General features: G+C 37.6%; 2 protein-coding genes across 6 annotated transcripts in view; one reads left to right on the plus strand and one right to left on the minus strand.

Annotated features, from left to right (window-relative positions):
- The window catches only part of Ralyl (RALY RNA binding protein like), a 677,304-nt gene extending 668,925 nt beyond the window's left edge, over nt 1–8,379 (minus strand). Inside the window, exons 1-2 of one of the 5 annotated variants that reach the window (XM_076911215.1) lie at nt 8,187–8,245; nt 7,345–7,441 (exon numbers count right to left, since the gene is read on the minus strand). Coding sequence is in view for 2 of the 5 variants with exons in the window: in XM_076911217.1 (XP_076767332.1) it covers nt 6,666–6,717 (52 nt within the window). In the remaining 3 variants the exon portion in view is untranslated. Of the gene's footprint in view, nt 1–6,665; nt 7,190–7,344; nt 7,442–8,186 lie in introns of those variants that run through there. The other 4 variants (XM_076911218.1, XM_076911217.1, XM_034517320.2 and 1 more) reach the window with 4 other exon arrangements.
- Nucleotides 8,237–9,767, plus strand: LOC143434186 (uncharacterized). Its single transcript, XM_076912203.1, has 3 exons — nt 8,237–8,242; nt 8,314–8,725; nt 9,094–9,767. Exons 1-3 carry the CDS (start codon nt 8,237–8,239, stop codon nt 9,249–9,251), a joined length of 576 nt encoding a protein of 191 aa, XP_076768318.1. The 3' UTR covers nt 9,252–9,767.
- The last annotated feature ends 8,530 nt before the right edge of the window (nt 9,768–18,297 follow it).

The raw sequence follows: 18,297 nt of genomic DNA on the forward strand, positions 1-18,297 counted from the left end.
TCATTCCCTTGTGTATCATAATAAAAAAAAATGCAGAAGTTAACCAAATATATGCCTCTGTCTATCTACCTTGTCCTAAATAGGCAGTTTTGTAATATGTCCTCCAGCCGTGAATATTTTAACCTTCAGCTGCATGTTGGTTATTTCTTGCTGAGTAAATGCTGAGACTTCAAACTTACAAATCTCCACACAGTCTCTGATCCTCAAGAGTGCAGGGATCTCCTTCACACGCCATCCCAGCTGTCGTTTTCTAAAACCAATTTCCAAGATACCCAGACTCCAGCATCAGATGGAAGTTTTAACCCTCACTTCACCTTGGCTTTTAAACTACTGACTGTGCACATGTACATTGTACTGAAAAATGCCTAGGTTGTTTGTTCCCTCTTCATTCATTCTGTCCTCATTCTGTTTTATGTTCCTCATTCCTGAGAATATCCACTTTCCTAAGCACCAAGGAAACCCTTCCATAACAGAAGTTTTTCACACATCTGAAACAGCAATTAAACACAGCCTCTTAAAATAACTTTTTGCAGTTGTGTTTTTTAGTATTAACAAACAGACAAAATAAAAAAAAATGTCACATTCAAATAGCTTTAACAGTGAAAGTCAAAGATGCAGATGAGGTTGATGGTGAGATGTTGGCAGACAAGCAACGCCTGTATTTATAGCCTTGTATTGCAGTGGCAGGAACAGCTTGCTGTTACCTTCTCCTAAAGACTCATTTTTGCATTTCATACCATCAGAGTGTGGAGGAAAGAGAGTCACACTGCTGTAGACGTGAACTCAGCACTGTGATTACCTGTCCAAACTCTCCACATTCACATATGCCTAGAAAACAAATACCCAACATTTTCACAGGGCTCTACAAAGTAACTATAGACAATAGTTACTATAGTCTAGAAATAGAAATAAACTATAGTCTATTTCATCATAGTATCAGATGACTAGCTATGATAGCTCACCAATTTCCCTATATTTTTCTGTGATTAAAGAGTCTTGCACAAATGTGTGCTAATACAGTCCTTAGTAATTGAGAGTCTGAGTAATTCTGAGAGTCTTTCGTAATTCTCCATGTGATACTACTTAGTTTTATTTCTAGCTTAAGCTCACCCTAATAACAGACACACAGTAATAAAACCTTGCCAAACTATCATCTCCATAATGTATTTTTGTTTGTTTGTTTGTTAAACACAGAGAAGTTATTTTATACTAGGAAAAGCAATGCAACTCAAAATATTGTCTACACACAGTGCACATGTATGCATGAAGTGAGCCAGGGGATGCCATTCAGACTTCCCACACATTCCTTCACCCTTCACCAGCCCTGTGAACTCTGGAAGTCTATTTATCTTTAAATGTTAGCTGCTTCAACATGTGAAACAGGGACACACTTCCTACTCAGTAGGGGAACTAGTTGATGTTGCACAACCTCATGCTGGAAAATAGCTAGAAGTTTGTCCTCTTTGGGTAGCCGTCACAGTGCCTGAAGGTGCTGTAGCAGCTGCTGGACAAATTGGCTTGAATTAGTTAATTCTGAACACTGTACACAGCAATAGTAACCAATCAGTCAAAATGAAACCACCAGTATTATAATGCCAGTTATATCTGATATGGAGATAGTCACATTCTGATTAGAGTTACTGTCAATATGGCCAAAGACTCTTGACTAGTGGGGTAACAGACCCCAGTAGCCACTTCTATTGATTATTAAATGGACATCCTATGCCTGTCAATTTCCCTTATTGATAACTGCATTTTTACTCATGATAGCAATGCTATCATATTTAGTCAGAAGATCTTTGGTAGTGGTGATGATGGCAGTGGCTTTTGGTTTTTTTTTTCCCAGTGATCAGTAGTGACTGCAGAGTGTCATAACTGGTCAAAGTACACAGAACAAATGACTGTTGATTGCCCATTTGTAAACGACACATTGATAACATCTGCACAAGCCCTTCCAAGTACAGGGAACATCACAGAAAGGCAGCTAGCAGTAAGAGCTAAGAGAAGGGAGGTCTGCAATAACACTGATTTCCAACTATAAGATGCCTGTAGACTTGAACTCAGCAGCTGTGATTACATGCCTAAGCTCGGCACATGATTGGGACTATCTATACTTTGTCTTTGAAGGGCCCCTCATGTGTTTATATATAGATAATGGTTAATGGGATGGATAAAAACTTTCGCTATTGGTAAGTCAGTGGTAAGGTGTCTACATTCCTGTAAACCAGCTATCACTGTGTTCCTATTAACAACCTTATGTGCTTCATTGGGACAAACACACTTAGACAAACACAAAGAGAGAGAGAGAGAGAGAGAGAGAGAGAGAGAGAGAGAGAGAGAGAGAGAGAGAGAGAGAAAGAAGAAGAAGAATGAGGAGGAGGAGGAGGAGGAGGAGGAGGAGGAAGAGGAGAAGGAGGCAATAAACAAAAGGAGGGGACAAAAGAATTGGGTCGAATACAATTAAAATATATTGTGTACATGTATGAAAATGTCATAATGTGTATTATTAATATATGTATTATTTATATAAGCTAATAAAATTTTAAAAAAATAAATGTTAGTTGTCTTCCATTTCTTTGTCTTTGACATCAAATAAGAAACCAATAGCCTTTCTCTATCCCTGACCAACAAAGCTTCCAGACTATGTTGCTCTTATATATATGATATATATCACATATATATCATATATATATACCATATATATCATATATGTATCATATAGATATCAAAATTTACATAGACATCTTATCTCCACTCATACAGTATATATAAGTACAATTAATTTCCAGTGTAAAATTGAGAAAAAAATTCAACTACTTTACTCCAAACAAAAATAATATTAACTGGTGAGTTTAATTATATTTTACAGAAAATATATCCTGCATAGGAACTCTTTATTTTCTCACTATTATAACTGTGTTTGGAGAGGTACCCCATTGCCCATTTCAGGAAATCAGAAATTGGGACAGTATTTCCATGTCCTTCATAATTTCCCTCTCACGTAGATTTAAACATGGTAAGAGAAATAAATCTTGCAGTGTTGACTCCAGGTGTGGAGTCTCCAAGGACATGCCAGAGGACATTCATCCTGGACAGAGTTCTGCCACTTTTGTCTCTGTTCTAGTAACAGAGAGAAAAAGGGGAATTAACATGAAAAAAGTATCAGAAAAGCATGAAGACAATCCAGTGCAGATAAAGATTTTTAAGTTTCTGAAATACCTAAAAATTATAAAATCAATTTTCTTAAATACAAATTTAGTGCTTAGTATAGGTCTAACACAACAAAGACAAAAATATTCAACAATATTGTATATCTAACAAAAGTTGAAAATAACTGAATTAAATCTATGCCTTATGCAAATAAATTTTTGTAATAAGTGGAAGTCTATGGCTGAGGTGTTCAGATCCCAGGTGCTGAGTCTATAACTAGGTACAGAAGTGGTACTGCATCACCTGCTCCTAGGTTCTGGTCAGTTATTGTTTTCTTTGTGATTGTGATACAATGAAACCAGCTATTTCATTGGTCCTATTGGGAAAGATTATATTATTGATGTCAAGTACTAAAAATATATTAAATCAAAGAACTATGATAAATTATGAAAATGTAAAACTATTTTATATAGTTAACTGGAAAAACTGATTTTAAAAAAACCAATAAGACGTTCATAACAGTTATGGGCAATCAGTGAAGGCATTTTGTAAATTCAACTTTTTTTTACTTTCTGGAGCCCCATAATCAATAGGAAGAAAATTAATCAGCGCTCCCCCAGTATGTCATAAGATAGTTTAAGTTTCTTTATGGCCATGCAATAAGAGTCAAAACCAACCTTGCTGTTAACAAACTCCATTTGAGATACAGTTAATTCTTGTTTTACAACAAACTCTAGAATTCCTTATTATTGTGTAAATAATGCTAAATACCCATTTCACTCACATTCTACCTCCATAACAGAGCTTTAGAAGACTGCAAGTCTCATTTGATTTGATGTATTACCTAATGACTTACAGTATCAGTTACCAAAACATGACCATACTCCACTCAGTGCAAACTTCTCAGATACAAGGACATCATACACTTTTTACTCTCTTATTCAAAACATACCTGTTTTACTTAAGAAATTCATATCCAGAGGCTAGAGAAATGGCCCAGAGGTTAAAAGCATTGACTGTTCTTCCACAGGACCAAGGTTCAATTCTCAGCACCTACGTGGGCATTTACAAGTCTTTAACTCCAATTCTAGGGGATCTGACACCTGCTATTGGCCTCCATAGGCACCAGACATTCACACAATGAACAGACACACATGCAGGCAAAGTGTGTGCAAAATACAACAAAGTACTTTTTTAAAAAGAAGTATGTTTCATCGGGTTGAGAAAATACAATTTTATGACTTAAAATTATTCTTGTATTTATTTTATATTGTTACTTTCAATTAAAATATGAGAATTTATATTTAAATATTCTATAACTAGTCTTTCATAAAATTACATTACTTTACAGCAAAGTAACACACCTTCTGTAGTTAAATATATTACTGAATATATTTAGAGTGCTTTAAACTTTTTCACCTTAGGTGTGACACTAATATAATGTAGGTAAATTGACATCATCTCAGGGGAGAAAAAGCAAATGACCAACCTGATCCTTTAAACATCAAGAGAAATTTTCTTGAAAATTATGTTAATGGTGAAAACTTATTTTAAATACATTTGAACAAACCACATGCACAAGACAGAACATGAAATAAGATTTTCTTTCTCTGCAATGTTTGCAGTTGAAACAAACTATAAATAAATTAATTAATCCAGTATTTTTGGGAATAGTAAGAGTTTATATTGCAGAGAAGCATTCTAGGAAATTTAATAAGTAGTTTTAGGTTTGTGAAAACTTCATCACAACTTTTTAAAATAGTAGAGATTAGTTCGTAATTCACTAGCCAGTTATTCTCTGTCTTTTTAACTGGCAAATTAAATTCATTCTCTTAAAAAATAGTACAAAATAACCACTAAGAAAAAAATAGATGATTAAGTTGATAAGTCTGTTGGGAAGCTGGGTCAATGAATAAAGCATGTATTTTCCCATAAGAAACCAGTAGGCAGTGCCAACTCTAGTATATTACCTTCTACAGTGTTCAGAGCTGCACTGCTCCTGGCTCAGTTAGGGGAGGTGGGGATCAGAATGATTTGGAAGTCACAGATAGAAAAGTAAAATAAACATTCGATAGTAAATAAATGGAGCATAAGAACATAAAAGACATGGTCTCTATGTAGACGATCTCACTGGAATCTTCCCTTCTCTTCAGGTGACATCTCTGATTTCAGTCTCATGTGGAAACAACAGAGAACTGCAAATTAGTTGGGCAGTCTCAGGAAAGAATATGCTGAGGTTGGGACCAAATTACTCTGCTAGTGGACAGCCAAGATTACTCACACAAGTTATTTCTTTCTTCCTTGCTCTGTCTCTTTTTGTTTTGTTTTGATTTTTCAAAGAACTAAAAGTTTTATCAGCATCTGACCTATAACAAATATTATCCACACACATCATTTTAAATGAGCATTTCTGTATATGTAAAATAAAATGACTGACTTTAAAAATATCATCATACATTGCAAATAACTTTGATAAGTATTTTGCTTGCTCTCTGATCCACATGAAAGTCCATCTTTCAGCTATGATCTCACGGTACAAAATAAGAAATTTCATATTTTTGTGTAGAGTTATAACAAGCTTCAATTTTAGAACTATGCACTTAAAGACTGGTGTTTACAGAGAGTAAAACAATCTTCTTCTCACTCAAAAAAGCAATGAGACTTCTTAATGAGAAATGGCCTGGCCACAAAAGAATGAATGAATGAACAACCTCATCTGTATGCAACTTACAAGGATCTTAGAGTTATACAAGAGTGGTACAGGAAAAATGAAAAACATCCTCAATATATTGCATTTTAAACTTCCCTTGGAGTCTTTATTATTTCACTGCAAACTATAAAACACAAACACCAAACTTTTCATGTCACAAGCTGCACAAACAGAAATTCAATAAAATAGTCATTTGGGAACCTTATAGAGTAAATTACTCATCTTTTTGCTATAGGTCCTTGTTTCCCGATGTTTAGCTCTTTATTTTTATTTTTTAGATAACCTAGAAGAAAATTTAATAAGGCAACACCGATATCATTTCAGTGTATTTTAACATAACCCAAACAGTGTACGTGAGTAATTTAACACTGAACTCATTTAAGGTAGGAAAAGAAAATGAAAGGCTCAGAATCAACCTACTCAAATACTCCTAGTTCCTCTCCAGATGTTAAGATTCATTCTACTCTATCTATCCTTTCCTATACTTATTTGGGAACTAAATTCTCCCATAGATTCTGTTACAGTGAAAAGTAGAGAAAAGAATTTTTATTTTTATTATTATTATTATTGCCAGCCAGTGCATCTCTGAAAAGTACTGCTGGGTTTATGGAGACATGCAACAGGGCACTCAAACACTGTAGGCAACATTCAACACTCAGTACATCAGCACTACCATCAGTGGCCACCTTCAGTGGCCCTTTGCCCTACCAAGTCCTAGGCCTGGGGGAGGGAGAACCTACACAACCGGTATCTGGTGGTTAAGAAGGAAACAGTGTCTATTTTTAAAGAAAGAATGATATTGTACCTTGTAGGCGTCGTCTTATTAAACCCAAGTATTCATTGGTACAAGTGACCATTCCTTCTCCTCGGAAGACACCAGCTAGGGCTTAAAACCAACGCGACGCAGCAGGGAAAGAATGAAGGAGACAACACGGAAGACGTGAAGCCGCCGGAGCTAGCGGAGGCGGTTGGGAAGAACCCACTGCACTGCTCCCGCGGGGCGCGGAGGCGAGAGAGTGGCACTCAGGGACCGCTGCCATCCTAGACAGCTCGAGCTCCGGCCTCCTGACCAGCCGCCAGCCCCCGGGCGGCCGCGGTCCCCGCCCCTTCACCTCTCCATCTCCCGCGCCCGGAGGGCCGGATCACCGCACAGTCAGCGCCCCGCGGGGCCCTCCGCTTCCGGCGCTGCGGGTGGCTCAGTCTAACTTGCCGGACCGCCGGCAGTGCTCCAGTTCCCCCGCAGCCACCCCAGCCTAGGCACCACCAAGGGAGAGGGATGCGCGCATCTCCAAGGCCATCGCGCCCCAAAGAGCACTTTGGTTCTGGCTCCCGGCGCGGCTTTCCCCATTGCGGGCTCGGACACAGCCCGGAACCAGCGCGCACACGCGCACACACCCTCGCACACGCACACACGCGCGCACACAGACTTCTTGGCCAGCGTTGCCATCACACACCCGGGGAACGCCACCAAGGGGGCCAAGTACCTGCTCTCTGCGAGCTGTTGTGATGTTCACTTCATCCTCCGTTGACAAGGAAACCAAACCGCACTTCATTTTTTTTTTTTTTCAGAAAAACCTTCCACTGCCATCATTTGAAAATTGATTTAGGAGGGGAGAAGGAGGAAGAATGGATAATATAGATATAGATATCAGGATATCTATCATAAAATTATCTCGAGTTTTTAAATAAAAAAGTCAAATGTGCAAAAGGAATAGTTAATGTAAAGGAGAAAAAAAAAACAATTGCTTAAAAATAATCCCTTTAACTAGCTGCAAGAAAAGTTTCATGTTATCAACCGATATCAAAAACAGGAGGGGAAAAAAAACGAAATATTTCTCACAGGCTTCCAAAAAGGTCATAAAAATGCAAAATTAATGTCTTTGCTCAGTGGTGCGAATCGAATTGCAAGACGACAAACTTGTGAACACTGCTGGAAAATCCCACCTACACAAAAATGTAATCGGAAAAAGAGTACGTAGAAAAAGAGTTAGAAACATGCTTTCTTATCTTTACAAAGGGGAAAAAATAGGCACCATACTTCACAACGCTTTCTCCATAAAACCAGTTGCACATTTTGCTGGACTTGGGAGCCGCTCACAGCGAGCACGGCTGCCGCGGACTCCCAGACACAGCGCCTTGTCTAGAGAACCATCGCATGCTAGGAAAACTTGATTCAGGAAAAGGCTTAAGACCATGCTCGTCAGCTTTCCCAAATACAAACAATAATCAAAGAAGTGGGAAGAAAAAAAAAGAAGAAGAAAAAAACAAAAACAAAAAAAGGGGGGAAAAAAGAATAGGACAAGAATGCCACTGAGAAGGTACTCACCGAGCGGGAGTAAAATGTTGGAATAAAAATGAGATTTAGGAAAATACAGTATGGCGGTGGAAGAAGGAATGAAGCGCGTTTTTTTCTCAGTCTCTGCCTCGGGCACTGACACGTGACTCGGAGCCAGGCGGACTTGCAGGCGGCGGGGGGGACAGCGACTCCTGGGCGACCTCGGAGCCCTCGAAGCCCTCTGAGCCGCTCCGGCGGGCGCGGCGGTGGGAGCCGGGCGAGGCGGCCTCCTCGGCGAGCCGGGACTAGCAGGTGCCGCTCACGCTGGGCTGAGCGCACGCACACGCACACGCAGACGGGCAGGGCGCGGGCTAGCGGGGACCGCGCGGGGCGGGCCGGAGGCGCGCAGCTGCCGCCGCCGCCGCTGCCGCCGCCGCTGCTGGTACTGCCGCTGGTGCTGATGCTGCGGGCGCTCCGCCAAAGAAGAGCAGCTCAGGGATGCTCAGCGAAGGCATCAGAGGGCACACAACTTGCTGCCCACTGCAAAGTTGCCGCTTGCCACTTCCTTATTATTCGGCTTTCATCTCCAGGTAGTTTCCGGCAGAGAGCTCTTGTCCTTCTCCCCAAGTTTCACTCTTCAAGCCCGGTTTAACTCGATGGTTTTATTCATTTGATCTCAGGGCTCCTATTTCTTCTAGACTGCTTTGCCTATGTCACTTCCTCCCCCTAGGTCCGTTTCCCACCTTGTGGTTCTCAGAGAACCTGGATTCGTGCAGTGCGTTGGGTTGGGGCGGGGGCCGTTGTCACTGCAAAGCCAACGTCAATTGTCTTGAGGTGTTCCCCATTTGAAAAAAGAAAATCTTTTATTTGGAAAAATCCCATCCCAGGTTTTCGTTTGCTTGTTGCATGATGCTGGGCGGGGTTGTGAACGTGGATAATTTATTCTTTCCTGGGCCAGGCATTGTTTGTTTTGTCTGCTTGAGCACCAGCATCGACCTGTCTGGAAGGCTCTGTGGTCCAAGCTCCAGGCAGGGTCCTTCTGACTCCTGCAAGTTGCTTTCTCAGGCTGCAAGTCCAAGGAGAGGAGCGAGGGAGACAAGTGAGTCCATTGTGTGAGTGCTTGCGGGGCAGCAGGCACCTGGCGATGGTCGAGAGGGGGAGACGTGCGCCACTCACTAGAAGCTGCCAAAGATCAGCCAAGAGCCAGGCGGCTGAGCAATGCTTTGGAAGGTGGAAGCAAAACAGGGAGTTCACCAAGCATCTGCTGAGGGATGCCTGTCCCTGGAACAAAGATGCCATCAGCCAATCACTGACTGCTTTGGGATTCTTCTACTGCTGCCTGTTGCAGAATTCTGGGCTCTGCAGTGAATTAATTTTTCTTCATCTTTCATACACTATTCTATCAAAACCATTTCTCCGTATTGCTTTGAATCTGGATTGCACAAAATTAATAGCCAAGTCTGTATCATAAAATGAAAATAAATACACTTTCTTGTCTCTTGTGTTGCTACTCTGATCTTTATGCCACTCTTTCCATTGTTGATATTGAAGATAAAATATCTGCTTCCGAAGGAGTCTAACCTGGATAGTTTCAACATTAAAGTACGAATTCATTACAGAGAGCCCCAGCAGCAAATGCTTCTCCAACATTCTTGGCAAAATTCATTGATCAAATAAAGTATTAAGCCACAATTTAAATAAAAGATGTTTTAAATAGCACTGAAAATCATTAAATATTTGTCTTGGGAAATTGCCAACTGAATTCACTTATTCTACACACTTCCCAGATAGGATGTGAAATGCTGACTTAAGACAGACGGGTGCATCAAAGAGGAGTCCAGAACTTTAGGAACCTTAAGTTCTGCATAACTCAGAGCAAATGTGGGTTGTACTGAGATCTTGTTGATCTTCATTTTTGTTTTGTTTTTAATAGATGCCTTCAAATATGGCTGTTTACTTCCATGTCTCCTGAATTATGCTATTTAAACCTTAGTTTGTTAGATTTTCCAAATTTTCTAGCCCATGAGAATATCCAGATCCAAATTCACTAAAGAGAAGTAAATTCTAATGAACATCGTTTCCCATAATTTACAGAGATATTGGACTGTAAGCAACTTCACTTTAAGAATGAGTTTTGGAGCTTCATATCAAGCCAGGCAATGTCTGGGTTTAGAGAGTTATTCAAGAAGAACTTTGAAAAACAGGCTGTTTAGAATTGCACTGCAGTAATGGCGGCCAGCCAATCACAGTGATTGTCAGGCTTTTATTATTCAATAAAATGCCTCCCCTTTATGTTTAATGCAGCTCTGCTGAGGGAAAGCAAGCCATCAACATCCTCCTTGCACGTCTTCCATTACTTACATAACTGCAGCCCAGTGTTTAAAATATTCCACTTCTCTTTACTTCCAAGATGGCATTCTCCTCCTTTTAGGTTTCACCACCACATTAAAAAACAGGAGTAAACAAAGTCAGGTCGAAGGAGCAGCTATTAAAAAGCTGAGCCTGTGGTTTAATCCTTATAGAACTCTGTGACAAAGGCATTATTATCCTCATTTTAAAATTTATGAAAACAAAGTCAGAGTTTAAGTCATTTGTGGAAGATTCTATTGCTATTGCACAGGAGAGATGTAGTTGGACCAGACAAATCTGGTCTTACAGCTAGAATAAGGTATTTCAAACACTGCATGAAAAACGTTAGTTCTCAGGAGCTGTTGTTGATGTCACTTAACAGAAACCTGCTTTTCTTAAATTTAATATATCCAAAGAATACTTTGGAACTAAGTGAGCTGTACTGCTCACCCCCAATAACAGTTATAGCACATATAATTTTACTGGCATTTTGAGGACGTAAAACAGAAAAAGAAGGACATAAACATTTACAAGGTAAGAGTCATATAGAATACAAGTAGAAAAAAGTACAAGTAAAATATATTTTTAAATGGATAGAATAATGCTCAAAGGTCTCCTAAGCAAAAGGCAAATAGGCAAACAACTCTCCAAAAGATGCGGCTGTGCCATCCTACTCTGCACATGTACTCAACAGTTAACCACAGAAGCTTCTGGAGGTTTGAATAGACAAATGACTTTCCTGATTCTTCTCTGAAGTCACTCATGCAGCACATGCAAATATGAAGCATACCAAATTAAGGATGAGACCACTAAACGATGATGCTAGAGAAAAAGTCTAGTTTGAAATCTGTGCTGTGCAATTTCAAATTTTTTTTGTCAGAAGATATTCAAGACATATGAAATATTTATGGGTACAAACATATGAACATAGACATTTGGAAGTTATGCTGTAGAATAATATGGCCTTAGATAGACATGTTTATACCCAGTGCCCTTAAATCACCTTTTAAAAAAAAAAAGAGTTGATTGAAATTACCAAATTTTACAAATTTATTTTTAACTTTTTATTATTTTTTCCTCATTACAGGTTCTGTTCCTAGTGATCAACATTTGTTCCAAGTTTTGATGATGCTGTGTATGCTTTTTAATATTTCTATCTGAAGAAACTACAATACCAATAACAAGACATTTCATTGTGAAATGTGTACCAGTTGCCCCAAATGACTAGGTGATATGAAAATATATGTAATACAACATAAGCAAACCAGCCCAGAAAGAAATGTCTGGATTTATGTGTTATTTGATTGTAAATATCTTACTCTCCACATATAACAGTTTATAGAATCCAAAGATATTCATAAATATGTATAGGAAAATAAACCAAATTGTAATTTCTGTATTTACATATTAAATGAATAAGTATATGTATGGCAAAGAAAGTACATGCAAAATTTAATACATATACTAATGTTGTTTCTTGAATACATTTACTTTAATGGAGTGGATAGAGTGGAGTTCTATGGTGAAGTGACCTATGCCATGCACAAAAGTGCTCCCATGGCCTCTTCATGAATACTGCTTGAGAGAGAGAGCAGAACAAGTCCAGGAGTGTGTTATCAATCGTTGATTACTGATCTCTTAGTCATTCCTATAATGTGGATAAAAGATGTGTCACTTTGTACATTTAGAAGCTGGGACTTTTTCCAAGATAATTTTTCAGATTTTTCCAATGAAAATGAAAATGTGGCTGTCTTCAGGCTAAACATAGACATATGAAAAACTTCTAAATGTTAAGAATATTAAGCTAATTTAAAAATGCTTTAATACAAATTAAGATAAGCAAATGAGAGGCCTTCGGGGATCAAAGACATGGGGGAATTTATATGAGGTGAAACAAAATGTGATTGAGAAAGCTCATTAAGAAAACCATCCACCACTCAATATTTTATTTTTTTCTGATGCTTTACATATGTGATATCAAGAATATGGGCTGGGGTTGTGATAGTGCCTACCTTTAATCCTACCATTGGAAGGCCAAGGCAGGTAGATCTTTCTTTGTTTAAGGCTAGCCTGAACTAAAACAAGGAGTTCAAGGATAGTCTAGACTATATAGAGGCACCTTGTCTCAAAATAAAAGGGGTAGAGAGGATGAGAAAGGGGAAGGGAGTGAGGATTGTAGGGAGGGAAAACAAGAGGAGAGATTTATAATTAGAAACAGATGTTCTGCAAGACTTTCAGTAAGACTGCCTGACTGCAGGCCTTCCTTACATGTTAAGAGGGCTACAGTCCCTGTAATATGCATACCAACTTCTGTGGCAACGGAGAATAAAAACTCAGAGGAAGTAAAGGTTATTGGAGAAAAGAAAGATTTCTTTTTTAATACCAATGTTATTGACAAATATATCAAATATAGTCTAAGTCTCAGTAATAAGTTCTAGTAAAAAAATTTCTTTAACCATGTACTTCCTTTGAAATTGGCACATTCAAGGCAGAAAAGCAAACCACTGAAGGACTGGGAAGTACATAGCTTAACTCTCAACAGAATTTATCATCCAGTAATCAGAGAAATAATAAACCCCACTGAGTGCTATAGAATTAGGAACTTTCAACAGTTCCAGGCTTAGGCTAGGCTTTGCTTATTCTTATATGAGGCATGCTATCCTATGCTCTTTCACACAAAAGGAACCAAATCACCCTAAGCAGGAGCTATTCGGAGCTGTGTAAGGCTTCCATTCTTCTGAAAACACATGAGCAAACAGGTCATTTGTTGAACAACCTGTGACTTTAGACTGAAGAGTACATGGAATGCTAGAGCAAACCAAAGGTGATGAAAGGAAGGGGGAAATATGGACAGGGAAGCATGAGAAAGGGGGAACCTAAGACCGAGAGCCTACAGATCCTCCCCAGAACATCTAAAAAATGTAAGGCAAGTGCAAACACTGGACAGACTTTGGTCACATAAATGAGTCCTAAACAGACATGTGACAAAAATATCTTAGAAGAACATTAAGACTTTACAGTGTGGTGCTTTCGTGAGTTTGAATATTGCCTAAAATCCCCACAGCACATATCTGACTTAAGTTAACAAAACTCTGCCTTAAGAACGAACACTTATTTTCAGAATAAAGCCAGAAAGAGTTTTTTTCATTTGTGTCTAAAATTCAACAGATTTGTTTTTACTAAACAACACAGTCTAGTATCATTGCAGAATTAGTTTTATTCTAGAAGAGAAATCTAAAAAACCGATCTTTTCCCTGATCTTTTCCAAGTTCTTAGAAAAATGATATTGATAAGGCACAATATAGTGCAGTAATTACTCACCTGTTTTGTTTCTCTTGTTTACTTGTTTTAACTAAAATAATTTAGATTTAGGCTAAATCTAACTTAGAGATGTGAATTTAGAGATGACTCAGTTTTTAAGTATCAGCATCGACTTAAAAAAATTATAGAATATTTGACCTATCAGTGAAGGATGACCCATTTGTCTGGAGATACTAGCATACAAGAGATGCATCCCAGAATCAGTTCATTATTCTTATGTTTGTGTACGCAACAAGCAGGAATTTAATACATGGGTGATTTTTATTAATTTGAACCTTATATCTTAAAAATAAAATTTCCTTTTCATGGAATGAAATTAAGGGATTTTCAAAAGCTAGATAAATATATAGAACAACTTTATGATACCATGCAATAATCTGTTAGGCAAGCACTTGTCAATAGAATTGGTTACTTAGATAATCCACACTTGTTCATTCACAGCTTTTATATGAATACAAGAAACAAAATTTGAACAAAATGAAATAATATATTAGCTCTGCATTGTGGTATGAACAGATACGTAATCTACCCTTCCTTTGTTGAACTTATTGAAACCTTATGTTATTTGTTTATAGACTTTTGTGTTTCATATTCTTAATTTCTTCTAATATTCTCTACTCAGTTTATTCTCTTTGAGAATTCAAATCATTTCAGTTTTTCCATACATACTTAGAATATATTTGTTTTGGGGGAGGTGACATGTTAACACATTTACTCCTGTACTTGTACTTTCATTTGATCACCAGTAAAGTATTTTTAATAGCATATTTAAATAAATATAACCAGTAAAAATTAATAATATAGTTGGTGATATATATATGGATATATGTATACCCACACATAAACGTTTGTCAAGATCTGAGAAGATTATGAACCGTTGTGCTTGGCTTCAAAACAGTAAATTATTTGTTGTTTTATTAATACACAGCTCCAGAGAAAACCAGAACATAGATCAAATACAGGATTTTTAAATAAAATATAATGAACTACTTGCAGGACAATTGGCAAAAAAATGAGAATATTTTAGACACTGAACATATAAGTACATACCCACTCCTACACAGGTTCACATTTCACTAAAGCACTCCTCCATTCATTATAAGTAGTCATTCATATAAGGGTATTAATGTTTGAGATGTGTCTGTTTATAAAAAATTGATATATTTCAATATCTTTTGCTTTTTTCAAAAAGTTTTAAATTCATGTGTATATATTCAAAAATCATACATACATATATATTTATATATGCACATGCAGAGTTTTTATTAATTGTCCCAAACTCAATAGTGTTGAGGTTACAAAATTTAACAATAACACATATTATAAAATGGTTCATTTTTGAACTAGAAACACTTTTCTTACAAGCAAATATCATTTGTGATTATTGTCATTTGTAATGCAATAAAAAAGATATCATAATTTAAGACCTAAAAGAAGTTAACAGCTTTTTTATTAAAACATTATAGCACATTAAATTCAAGAAAATAAAAAACAAGGGGATTTGATTGAAAGTAATGTTCTTGATAAAAAAAAAAAAAACAAGACTTCTTTGTTTATATATGTAGAGATGGGTTTTTTGAGAAAATATTAAAACCTGATTTTATGCTCTAATTTCCTGGAAGTAGATGAAGGCTCTACAACTTGACTAAAATTTTATAGGAGTTAAATGTATTTACCGATTAAACTATAATTTTTATGTTAGACTAAGAACTTCATTAGCTTAGACATGGTCTATTGTAACACTCCATGATTTAAATGTGACTTACAATGTACTTTTTTATAAACAACACTAAAAGCCAGTTCCTATGACAGTGAACTCTCAAATATAACACTCAAATAATGAATTAGATTGAGAAAACAGACCTTCAACAGACAGACAATAGACTTAACATATGTAATTTGTTCATTAACTCCCAACGACTTGCCTATAATTTCAAAAGTTAGTAAAACAAAAGAAAACAAAAAAACAGAGCTCACATCATTTTGAAAATATGTTTTGTGCTAGAAAAATGCTACTTAGAGCATTTTAACATGTTTTAATATTTGAGAATGATTTGTGTGTGTGTGTGTGTAATTAACCCTATTTTATCCTATTTTAATGACAAGTTACAATACATAACTGCTTAAATATTAAAATCACTAAAGTTTTCATCCTGTGACTGAAAAAACAAAGAAAGCAATGTGCTCAAAGGAAGCTAGTGGTTCCAGTTGTCAGTATCAACTAGTCACACTCACGTTTGCATTTTCTTGTTTAAGTCTTAAAATTTTAAACTGAAGTGGAGTATTAATACCACATGTTGAGACTCACAATTTTAAATTACAATGCAACTAGCAGTTTACTGTTTATACATCCTCTTTTTCTAATTTTTAAAACATATGTTCTTATTTCTTTTTTTAGTAAAACAAAACTGTACTGTATAATTTGCAGTGAATAAATGTGCCAGGCCTATGACTCACATTAGTCTCCTCACAAAGGTTAAATTTATTCCTGGGCTTTTGTTCATAAAGGAATATTAACTTTATTCTACTGCACAGATCTCAAAGAAGTTTATCTTAAATCTTTAAAATTCCTTGTCTTGTGATTTATAATGTATTTTGGATATTTTATGTCATTATTCGATAAAAGTTCAGGAGCTAATATTAAATATCCAGTTAGTAAAGTCATTTCTAAAAAGTGTTACTTTTGTTTTCTGTGTTCCAACTCCTGAATGTTTAGGATTTTTGAATCTGGGATAATTGACATTTATGAATTTCTACACATTTGTAAATATCAGATACTCAAGTAAGCTCTTCCAATGAACTGGATCACAGTCAAGCCATGGTTGAAGTTGTTGACAGGTACTTGCAATTCTGATAGGGAATGTTGCTCTGTAGACATCCTTCTGCTTTAGATATCAGACATTCAGGCAGGAGAAATTTTGTGAAAATTCAGACTTTTGTCTATAGGCACCTCTCTAACGCAGAGCCAGCTCACTCCTCATAGGAAGTAGGTCTTGGTAAGTAGCTCTCTCTCTCTCTCTCTCTCTCTCTCTCTCTCTCTCTCTCTCTCTCTCTCTTCTTTTCATGCAAAATCCACTGAATAATTTGGTTAAGTAATGTATAAATTGAACCTCCCTAAGATAAAACAGAAAAGAGTAGCAATTTTAAAAAACAGATGTTTCTATAATCAGTCCCCAAAGAAAAATTGTACATTTTAATTTTTAATTGATAATGTATATTCATTTATATGCATGGAATAAACTGTAATGTTTCCTTTTTTTCTAACTTTGTATTGACTGTGAATTTCACTGGATGCAATCCAATCCCGTTTATTTTCCTGTCCCTCTACCCTTGCTACCAACACCCCCCCCAAAAGAAAACAAATTAAACAAACAAACAAATGAAAATCATCTTTCCTTGGAAACTGTGGCGTGTCAGTTTGTCACACACTATGCACTTTCACCTAAACGTCTTTACTTGTAAACGTTCATTGCCTTGAGGTATTGGTCTGCTTGGAGGCCTCTGTCTTCTGCGACACAACCAATACTAGCTTCTCATGAGGACTCCTCCCAGATCTCCTGCTGTTGTCCTGTATTATGGAGATCATGCCACTTTGGATCTACAGGACTGACCCTTTCACAGGCTCTAGCGGTTCATAGATGAGGTAAATGTTGGAGTGGGCCATCTCAAAGCCCTGGATCTGGGCTTTGGTGGTAGTTGAGTTAGTCAGCCTGTGAGCTATCCCATGTTTATACCACCAGGGCCAGTTCTCCAGTACTGTCCAGGTGAGGGGCAGGGCCAGCTCAGCCAGTGTCACAGGCAGCAAGGAGCGGGGCCAGCTGTACCTCCCTGAGACATCAACATGGCTACTGGTGGCAGTCTGGATCAGAGACATCTGCTTGGCATTTGGTGGTAACATGGGCCATAGACATCAACAGAGGCTCTTGCTACTGCAGACCCAGATGCCTTGGCAGCAGCAACATGGGCCAGAACCTCACAATGACCTCAGGTGACAGTGCAGGGTGTTCATATCAGGCTGTTCTTAGTCACCCTCATGTCTGCAGTTCCACCTCTTCATTGTGCACATACCATTTGATTCCTTTTTTCTCCCATCACTCTACCACTTACTTACTCATAGCAGTGGTTCCCAGAAGCAGAGTGTCTTACACCCTGCCTGCACTTTATAGATGCAGGTGGGGACTACAGTGTGATGTTTCAATGTGTAAATTATAGAACTGCCATATCATACTGATTTTAAACAGAATCACAATTTTAATTATTTGCCCAAGTATTAAGCTTAATACACCCCTAACCTCTTGTTCTTTGTATTTTTTATGACCCACTGAACCCAATTAGCTTTGTCTGTATGACTTTGTAGGGCCATCTGTTGCCACCAGCAGCAATAGTTGAACCAGGTTCACCTGCAAGAGAGGCTGAGGATGGGAAAGAGCGGGAAGAGATGAAGCCAAGACAAAGTTCTCTGATCAAGGCTCCAATTTAATAATTTGCTTTC

The sequence above is a fragment of the Arvicanthis niloticus genome, chromosome 13 (genome assembly GCF_011762505.2).
Source record: "Arvicanthis niloticus isolate mArvNil1 chromosome 13, mArvNil1.pat.X, whole genome shotgun sequence".
Lineage (NCBI taxonomy): Eukaryota > Metazoa > Chordata > Mammalia > Rodentia > Muridae > Arvicanthis > Arvicanthis niloticus.

Excerpts from the sequence above, each read along its gene's own strand:
- LOC143434186 (XM_076912203.1), top strand. Across the intron at positions 8,726-9,093 it reads TATTCGGCTTTCATCTCCAG|GCATTGTTTGTTTTGTCTGC; the intron begins GTAGTTTCCGGC and ends TTCCTGGGCCAG.